At 46.3% G+C, this 10000-nt stretch overlaps 1 protein-coding gene and 1 long non-coding RNA gene across 4 annotated transcripts in view; both read right to left on the bottom strand.

The window, feature by feature from the left end:
- Positions 1 to 2444: 2444 nt before the first annotated feature.
- On the bottom strand, positions 2445 to 7191 carry rnf175 (ring finger protein 175). The gene is made up of 8 exons (XM_056575842.1): positions 6828 to 7191; positions 6586 to 6727; positions 5992 to 6146; positions 5102 to 5209; positions 4524 to 4644; positions 4299 to 4432; positions 3860 to 3961; positions 2445 to 3511 (listed from the first exon to the last, which is right to left on the bottom strand). The coding sequence occupies exons 1-8, from the start codon at positions 6890 to 6892 to the stop codon at positions 3391 to 3393; spliced, it is 948 nt and encodes a 315-aa protein (XP_056431817.1). The 5' UTR covers positions 6893 to 7191; the 3' UTR covers positions 2445 to 3390.
- A 437-nt stretch (positions 7192 to 7628) lies between these two features.
- The window catches only part of LOC130370219 (uncharacterized), a 3409-nt gene continuing 1037 nt past the window's right edge, over positions 7629 to 10000 (bottom strand). The window contains exons 3-10 of one of the 3 annotated variants that reach the window (XR_008892960.1): positions 9984 to 10000; positions 9688 to 9736; positions 9379 to 9451; positions 9083 to 9131; positions 8755 to 8859; positions 8491 to 8536; positions 8195 to 8262; positions 7629 to 7824 (exon numbers count right to left, since the gene is read on the bottom strand). The exon at positions 9984 to 10000 is cut by the window's right edge and continues 49 nt beyond it. This is a non-coding gene — a long non-coding RNA (uncharacterized LOC130370219). The remainder of the gene's footprint in view (positions 7825 to 8194; positions 8263 to 8490; positions 8537 to 8754; positions 8860 to 9082; positions 9132 to 9378; positions 9452 to 9687; positions 9737 to 9983) is intronic. The other 2 variants (XR_008892959.1, XR_008892958.1) reach the window with 2 other exon arrangements.

Raw genomic sequence — 10000 nt, 5'->3', positions numbered from 1 at the left:
TGCATCCTTATGAACATCTAAATGACAGCATGAAATGACTATATTTCAGATGCTATGAAACATTGTATAGAACTTATAACAAGGCATGACTCAAGATCATAATAAACACTAAACTCTGATTGCAACATGAGGTGGGTTTGGCAGATTTAGAGTACCAGAGACTACCAGAGACGGAGAAGGAGCGCCCTCTGGAGGCTGGAGGATGTACACACGCCTCTGAACAACTGGCCAGAAATACTACTGATGTTAGCACCGTAGATAATTAATGTTAATAACTACTGATAACAACACACACGTGATGTAACGTCATGTTTTTAATGTTTGGATGGTCAGTTCTGATGTTTTGACGTCAGGTGTGATGCTATGACATCAGGTGTAATGTTATACACATACACGCACACAGGCACACATACATACCAACAAACAACAAACAATGATTGACACTCGTGTATTTATTTATGTTTAATAATAAAACTACTTATAGCATGGACAGGTGTTTAATATAGATTAATGAGGAGGTCAGGTGTTTTATACAGATTGATAAGGAGGTCAGTATTTAATACAGATTAATGAGGTCAGGTGTTTAATACAGATTAATAAGGAGGTCAGGTGTTTAATACAGTTTAATAAGGAGGTCAGGTGTTTAATACAGTTTAATAAGGAGCTTGGGTGTATGTGAAGCATCATCTCTAACCAGATTTTTCTGGTTAAAGATGGTGACATGATCCCTCTTTAGGGATCATATCTTCTCTTTAGGGAGGAGGATATAGGTCCATCATGTCTCCTCCATAGGGAACAGGATAGAGGCGCTATCGTGACCCCTTTCTAGACAATAGGATACTATCATGTCTCCTCACTAGGGAACAGGATAGAGGCGCTATCGTGACCCCTTTCTAGACAATAGGATACTATCATGTCTCCTCCATAGGGAACAGGATAGAGGTCATCTCCTGACAGGCCTTCATACACTGGAGATGTTAGAGGCGTTGGATCTGTCCCAGAACCGCCTCTCCACGCTGAACTCCACCTGGTTTACCAAGCTAGGCTCCCTGCACACCCTCAACCTACTGGACAACCCATACAGGTAACTCCTTACCAAGCCATACTAAGGTGACCCATACTGATCAACCTGTATTAACTAACCCCTACCTATGTTAAACACTCGGGCAAACCGACTGGACTTCTGTTGACCATTTCTACTCCTCCTCTTTCATCCTTCTCCTTCTCCTCTTTCATCCTCCTCCTTCTTCTCTCTCTTTCCATCTCCTCATTCCCTTCTCTCTCCATCTCCTTCTCCTTCTCATCTCTCCTTCTTCTTCTCCTCTCTCTCCATCTCCTCATTCCCTTCTCTCTCCTTCTCCTTCTCATCTCTTCTCCTCCTTTTCCTCTCTCTCCTCATTCCCTTCTCTCTCCCTCTCCTTCTCATATCTCTCCTCCTCCTTCTCCTCTCTCTCCATCTCCTCATTCCCTTCTCTCTCCCTCTCCTTCTCATATCTCTCCTCCTCCTTCTCCTCTCTCTCCATCTCATCTCTCCTCCTCCTTCTCCTCTCTCTACATCTCCTCATTCCCTTCTCTCTCCTTCTCCTTCTCTCCTTCTCCTCTCTCTCTCTACATCTCCTCATTCCCTTCTCTCTCCTTCTCATCTCTCCTCCTCTCTCTCTCTACATCTCCTCATTCCCTTCTCTCTCCTTCTCATCTCTCCTCCTCTCTCTCTCTACATCTCCTCATTCCCTTCTCTCTCCTTCTCCTTCTCATCTCTCCTTCTCCTTCTCCTCTCTCTCTCTCCATCTCCTCATTCCCTTCTCTCTCCTTCTCCTTCCTCATCTCTCCTCCTGGGTGCTTCTGCTCTCCTTAAGGGTGTGTCCATGTAGGGTGACCTGCGTGGCGGTGCGGGCGACCGGGGTAGGGCTGGCCGTCGCCACGAGGGAGGGGCGTCGGAGCCCCTTTAATGCTACGACGCCATCGTCTCGTACAGCGAGAGGGGGGGAGAGATGGAGGACTAGGTGGTGGTGGAGGGTGGAGGTGGGGGAGGAGAGGAGAAATAAAGAGGGAGAAGGAGTCTGCTAGAGGAAGCCAAGCAACGCTGTGGGAGAGGAGTACAGGACTAGGAGAGGTGACACAAGGGATGTGGAGGAGAGGAGGAGCAGGAGAGTAGGAAAGGAGGGGAGGAGTCTGAACATTATTTGTAAGGGGCAGCACTGAACCCATTCACAGCCTGTGTTGTCTTATTTTCTAGCAAATGAATTGTACAAAATGTTCTTTCATCCTTTACAAACAAGTCCCCTTGCTGTGACCCACCACCAGGGGTCGCTAAAGTCTATAGATATAAATATATATGGAGCTATATATATATGGTTTGGTTGTTACTTTGGCGTTGTCCAAACAGATACATGATACAACCAATAAATTATCACCAAATAAGGTTTATTAAGAGTTATCTTGAATTACAGGGATATCAAATATGAAATGAATGAATGAAAAAAAGTGGTTAAAAATAAAACTATTCCGTGGGTTTTTGTAACTTGTTGATATTCACTGGAAGGATTTCTGATTATCCGATTTGTTTGTGTAAGTTATTATCCATTTTCATTATTTCAAATGTTTGGCAATAGAGCAGCCTGCATTGAGTTCAACTTGTAATGTCATAGTAGAGGTTTGGTTAGAACGGATAGAAACGGTTATGAATACTTGTTTGAAAGGCTTTTATTCAGTTTGAAAGGCTTTTAACTTGGCATTTGTGGCAATGTTGAAAGAAACTATTTCCTGAGCTAATAAAGGCTTTCACCTTCAAGCGCTGACCAATCACAGACCAAGATTATGAGAAAACACCAATGCTATTTGGTCATTTACGGTCTTATTTGAAGGCATTTGTTAACTTTCTTAGAAGATTGATCATGAAAGTTAAAACAACTCTCTGTTCCGCTAGCCTTAAACCTCCATTAAAACTCATTAACGAACAATTTGGCAAGTCTGTAAAAAAAAAAGGTCGAAAAAGGTGGATAACTTAATAAATAATATGGCGTTTTTTTAATCTCTCGGTCTACAGCTGGCATTTAAGCTAACAGCAGGCTAATACTGTGTGGGTTTATCTGGGCTCCCATGACAGTTTGCATGGTATGAAAAACATTCTCTTTGCTTGTTGATAATAACACAAATATCCCAGTTACATATCCTTCAACATATTTCAACAACCGTGGCTTTAGATGAAATGAAAACCTAAAAGCACAGGCCAAGGAGTCCATAGCAACATAGATGGAAGCACCGCAGCAGTAAAACTATGAAAAACTTCGTACAAAAGGCTTTTTCATCAAAGTCCAGCGAGTGGTCAGATACAAGGGGGAAACCCTCCTGTATACCAGAAGGCTGTTGAACACAGAGTTCCCCAAGGCTCTATTCTAGGCCCAGGGAGAAGTTGATTCCATGCACGATTCCAATGATGATGGGTTGCCAGGCCACCAGGTACCTGAGCCAGTCAAGCAGCTGGCCATAGAGCAAGTGGGTCTTCTCCCAGCTGTGGTGAAGGAGATGAGTTAAAGATTGATGCCGTGTTCCAATTGGTCCCCTCATCCCCGATATAGTGCACTATTTAGGTGGTCACCATTCAGTAGTGTTGTCTGAAATGTACGGGTACAAATCTGGTTCACTACATAGGGAACTACTTAATACCCATAGTACAATGTTAAATAAGTGTACAACTTAAGTACCTATATAAATCTCCCTACACTGGTTCCTTAAATAATGTACTATATAGTGTTAATTGGGCACAAGTTCACAAAGAAAGGCCTTGATGTGTGTTCTTATGTATGTGATCTTGTGTTATCATGTGCCAGCCATTCAGAGAGCAGTACTCAAAGGATACGGGTTGTTCATCATCCTCTTCATGTCCACCTTCTCGTTGCAGTACGGACACGTCTGCTTCTTACCCACAATGCACCAGCCGCGGATACAGAACTCGTGGAATCTAGGGGGCGGGGCTTGGTTAAGGTATGACAGCTGTCACTGTATAAGATTGGTCGGTTGATGAGTTGATTGACAGAAAGCACGGTATGGTGTTATGGTAAAACAGGTTCAATAAAAGTTGTGATTGTGTTTAAGACTTTATAACAGATTCTGGTTAAATAAAAAGAGGTTATAGATGTTAGAGGTTAAAGAGGTTAGAGGTTTAAACAGGTTAAAAGAGGTTAAAGAGGTAAGAGATCAATTCAACAGGTATAAAAGGTTAAAAAGGTTAAACAAGGTGGAAAGAGGTTTACAGAGGTGAAAGAGGTTTAAAGAGGTATCCTCAAGTTAAAGGATACATGTGGTTGCAGGACAGTTGGTAGGTATCTTCTATAATTCCCTCCTGATCCAGGTCAACCAGAATGGGTTGCCCACACACTGCACAGATGTCGGCTGTCAGACTTCTGCTGGGCATACCGTCCCTGTTATAGTACTGGGGACACACGCATACAGGTTACTCCATCTATCTTGCGACACAGACCAGGTTCAGTTTTAAAATAACCAGGTTTAGTACACAGGAGTACCCCAATGGTAGAGGCCATGTAGTCAGAACAGATCTCTGCAAAGTCCCGGCCCATAACACCGTAGTACAGACCATAGAACAACATGATCACTCCCACATCCATGGAGTCCTCAGCCTTCACCCTGTGGAGATGGAGGTGTGGAGACACAGAGAGGTGTAGAGGGAGAGAGAGAGAGACATAGAGACACAGAGAGATGAAGAGAGAGAGAGAGTCATAGACACAGAGAGATGATGAGAGAGAGAGATGAAGGGAGAGAGAGACATAGAGACACAGAGAGATGAAGAGAGAGAGAGAGAGAGAAAGAGACATAGAGACACAGAGAGATGATGAGAGAGAGAGATGAAGGGAGAGAGAGAGATGAAGGGAGAGAGAGATGGACACAGACACAGAGAGATGGAGAGAGAGAAAGAGACAAAGCAACAGAGAGAGAGTGCAACAGAGACCGACAAACAGAGAGACCATCAGAAAAGTGTCAATCAGAGTGTTCTCCTTTAGAAAATTGCCTCAAACAACAGAGGGCTTTGTGTGTGCATGTGTGTGTGTGTGTGTACTTGTGCCTGTTTGTGTGTGTATAAGACCTGAGGAAGACGTTGAAGCCGAACATGGTGAGCATGATAGCCACGTAGCCCAGAACCCCCACAGCGTAGCTCAGCTTGTAGATAAGCAGGAACCACTTATACACCATCCTGTGACACACACACAAACACAAACACATTTGTTAGATTTTAACCTGGGGTTGTGGCTATATGTGTACCTGGTGGTGTGGCTAGAAATGTATCTGGGGGTGTGGCTATATGTATACCTGGGGGAGTGGCTATATGCGTACCTGGGGGTTGGGCTATATGTACCTGGGGGTGTGGCTATATGTACCTGGGGGTGTGGCTATATGTATACCTGGGGGTGTGGCTATATGTATACCTGGGGGTGTTGCTATATGTACCTGGGGGTGTGGCTATATGTACCTTGGGGTGTGGCTATATGTATACCTGGGGGTGTGGCTATATGTATACCTGGGGGTGTTGCTATATGTACCTGGGGGTGTGGCTATATGTACCTTGGGGTGTGGCTATATGTATACCTGGGGGTGTGGCTATATGTATACCTGGGGGTGTGGCTATATGCGTACCTGGGGGTTGGGCTATATGTATACCTGGGGGTGTGGCTATATGTACCTGGGGGTGTGGCTATATGTACCTGGGGGTGTGGCTATATGTATACCTGGGGGTGTGGCTATATGTATACCTGGGGGTGTGGCTATATGTATACCTGGGGGTGTGGCTATATGTTCCTGGGGGAGTGGCTTTATGTGTACCTGGGGGTGTGGCTATTGGTATACCTGGGGGTGTGGCTACATGTACCTGGGGGTGTGGCTATATGTACTTGGGGGTGTGGCTACATGTACCTGGGGGTGTGGCTATATGTACCTGGGGGTGTGGCTATATGTACCTGGGGGTGTGGCTATATGTACCTGGGGGTGTGGCAGGACAGGGGTTTCCGCGTGGCTCTGAAGAGGACGTAGCTGGTGACTAGGGAGAAGAGCCCCCACATGGAGAGGAACCTCCACCAGTACAGCTTGATGGTGAAGTAGAGAGGCACCGCCCACATCTGGAGCAGAGTCACCAGCTGGGAACACACACACACACAAGCTCAACACATCTGGAATAACCACACACACACACACACACCAGCTCAACACATCTGGTAGAACCACACCAACACACCACCTCAACACATCTGGAATAACCACACACACGTCAACACATCTGGAATAACCTAGGACACACACAAAAGCTCTACACATCAAGTAGAACTACACACACTAGGTCAACACACGGAGAATACATAACGTAATCAAACGCACACACAAAAAGGTCAACACACCTAGAAAAAACTAGACAAACCAGGTCACATGGAAAAAAAAACACACTCATAGGTCCACAGATCTGAAACACACACGCTATTGGACTTGACAGTGTGATGCCTTGCTCTACCAGATCAATTAACCTCCAGCCCCGGCAGTGTAGTGCCTTGCTCATCGGGAGTCAGACTACCGTCAACGTACATTGTAGGAGCGCGTGTGCCGCTGTTTCCACTGCACGAGCACCACCTGCGCCACTAGCAGGGTCGCGATGAGGATAAGCACCATCTCTGCGTGCATGGCCTCATGCCCGCGGTGCTTGACGTGGAGCCGCTCATGCTGCAACCTGCACAGGTAAATGACACCCTGCAAGTGTCATTCACTTTGTTCATTACATTATTAAAAAGTGATTGGTTTTAATTCATTAGTAAACAGACCCAACTCACTTCCAGTTCTCCCTTTGAGTCATCTTTAACAGGTCGTCCGGAGGTCCCGTCTGTTTATAAAGCATGCGGGTTTGGAGGATGCTTGTCAATCGGGTGTGTAAATGGAAAAGCCTACTTAAAACACTGGTGTGTCTGTTCAGCCGTCTTGCCCAGTCGCCCCATCAGATGTCCGGGTAAAACATTCATGATACAGATTGTTTATTTTGACCAGAGTCCAACGGATAGCCGGCCGACTGCGTTAATTCGTACACCGGGTATTAAATCCACGAATGCATCGTTTTATCTGACATATCTTAAGACAACCGGCTAACGGGAACTGACGTAATTCCAGACCAGCCTGCTTGTAAAGGGTCTCATACGGCAAGCCGAGAGGCCCAGAAAAGCGAACTAGTTCCCCATCCAAATCAACCACGGGTTTTATATCCCGTTTCACCTTTAAGGCCATTACAATACCCTAGTACAGGGGTCTTCAACATTTTCCCGGCCAAGGACCCCCAAACTGACGGAGAAATGGAGCAGGGACCCCCTTATTATAAATAGTATAAAATTGTGTTTCTAAACTATCCTTCTTAATTGAAGGAGCAGGCAGAGAAAAGCTCTCTCCATCGGATCAAAAGTGTCCAGGTAAACGCGGCTTATGTGTTGGATTCATGTTAATGCATAGACTTTTCGATTTGTGGAAACAATTTGCAGGGAGAATATAAAACAAAATTTCTAACAAAAACTTTGCGACCCCCCCTGCAGTACCTCCGCAGACCCCCTGTTGAAGAGCTCTGCCCTAGTACATAGAGTTGACAAGGAACTGTAGACCATGTTCAGTTTAACATTCGTTTTAATTCAGCCAGGCTGTTTAATTAAAATTAACCATAATTGTAGTTCAACCATTACCACATCATGAGGAAACAATACAAAAGTAGTTTTTTTTGTCATGTTTTATTGAAAAGTTTCACAATTCAGATGCCGAGGTCGCCACGGGCCGGCTTAAGACATCATGGAGCTGTAACAAGAGAAGGAGGTTGAGGATTGGGCAGCAGACCATCAGACAGAAGCTCTAAACCCAGACGACCATTTAATAGAGCGCTCAGACATCCAAGGAAGTATTTGGCCGTCACTGGTCCGAAGACCTCAGGTGCAAACTGCGAATGTAGGAATGACATCATCATAGCGCACAGGATGCCTCCAATAAGTGGCTTGCAGCTAGTCAAGTGTAGAGGGTAGAGTCTCTAGTAGAGCTATAGACTATTAAGCAGACAAAAATTGTCCTGAAGAAGTTTTTAGTGGTAGAATACATCATCTGAAATAAGTTCTGGTTTGTAATGCAGTAGAACCGGGGGTTCCAGAAGACCTAAAGCAGAGTCAGCCCTCACCTCCAAACAGCCCGTACCAGGAGGCCCTACAGGGTGGGTCCTGGGAACAGGTGGCTCAACAGGACCTGCTGGAACACAGTTCAGAGCCATCGTTACTCAGGGCACTGAACCAAGTCATTTGATCCCACAACTTAAGTCAATCGACCGCCGTTTCGCTCAGACATCCAAGGAAGTATTGGGCCTTCTCCGGTCCAAAGACCTCAGGTGCAAACTGCGAATGTAGGAATGACATCATCACAGCGAAACGGGGCCGACATGAAGGCCGCTACAGCCAAAATGGTTGAACAAATACGTACCAACACTGACATGTTCTCGTCACTTCCGACGCCCTACGGCTTGGTCCTGAAACACAAGAATCCAACGTCAACCGACCCGCCTTTCAAACAAGAGCCCAAAATGGCGGACATTATTGTCGTTTCGCTCAGACATCCAAGGAAGTATTGGGCCTTCTCCGGTCCGAAGACCTCAGGTGCAAACTGCGAATGTAGGAAAGACATCATCACAGCGAAACACTAGTCCGTCATCCCCCACCCTAACTGGCGCATTAAAGACCTACACACCACCCATCCCAGCTGCATCTTTGGGTCTTCACCTTCTCTGGAGGGGCCTGGTTCACTCCTTCCTGCCAGGGCAACACCCAATCAGGAAGCCCCGTCACTGTTCACCTGCAGCAGAAAATAAACATCATGTTAGGTCGAGTTCAGGGAAGCAGTGATACAAAATGGCGGCAGCTAGGCCTGGTTTCGCTCAGACATCCAAGGAAGTATTGGGCCTTCTCTGGTCCGAAGACCTCAGGTGCAAACTGCGAATGTAGGAATGACATCATCACAGCGAAACGGGGCCAGACATGAAGGTCGAATGGACAAAAATGGTTGAACAAATACGTACCAACACTGACATGGTCTGGTCACCACCCCCACCATCTTACGGCTCGGACCTGAAACACAAGAACCCAACGTCAACCGACCCGCCTTTCAAACTAAGCGCCAAAATGGAGTACATTATGTGGTTTCGCTCAGACATCCAAGGAAGTATTGGGCCTTCTCCGGTCCGAAGACCTCAGGTGCAAACTGCGAATGTAGGAAAGACATCATCACAGCGAAACACTCGTATCACCACCCCCCCGACCTAGCGCAATAAAGACCTACACACCACCCATCCCAGCTACTACTTCGGGTCTTTACCTTCTCTGGAGGGGCCTGGTTCACTTGTCCCTGCAAGAGCATCACCCAATCAGGAAGCCCCGTCAGGGTTCACCTGCAGGAGAAAATTACAATTTAAGGGAGAGTTCAGGGAGGGGGGAAGCAGTGATACAAAATGGCTTCAGCTAGGCCAGGTTTCGCTCAGACATCCAAGGAAGTATTGGGCCTTCTCTGGTCCGAAGACCTCAGGTGCAAACTGCGAATGTAGGAATGACATCATCACAGCGAAACCGGGACTGACGGGTGAGACTAGAGGTCCACTCAGGCAAAAATGGTTGAACAAAAACGTACCAACACTGACATGGTCCGGTCACCGCCCCCACCATCTTACAGCTCGGACCTGAAACACAAGAACCCAACATCAACCCACCCGCCTCTCACACAAACAGACCTTGAGTGGCGAACATTATTGTGGTTTCGCTCAGACATCCAAGGAAGTATTGGGCCTTCTCTGGTCCGAAGACCTCAGGTGCAAACTGCGAATGTAGGAATGACATCATCACAGCGAAAAGCCTCTAGTGTGGAAGCCGTTGTGGAGAGTTGTTCACGGAAACCACTGATTTAAACGTACTATGGGAGATGATTACCTGCTCTTGGAGGTGCC

This window comes from Gadus chalcogrammus, chromosome 17, assembly GCF_026213295.1.
Source record: "Gadus chalcogrammus isolate NIFS_2021 chromosome 17, NIFS_Gcha_1.0, whole genome shotgun sequence".
Lineage (NCBI taxonomy): Eukaryota > Metazoa > Chordata > Actinopteri > Gadiformes > Gadidae > Gadus > Gadus chalcogrammus.
The sequence above is the reverse complement of the archived record's forward strand: the minus strand, read 5'-3'. Positions and strand labels throughout refer to the sequence as shown.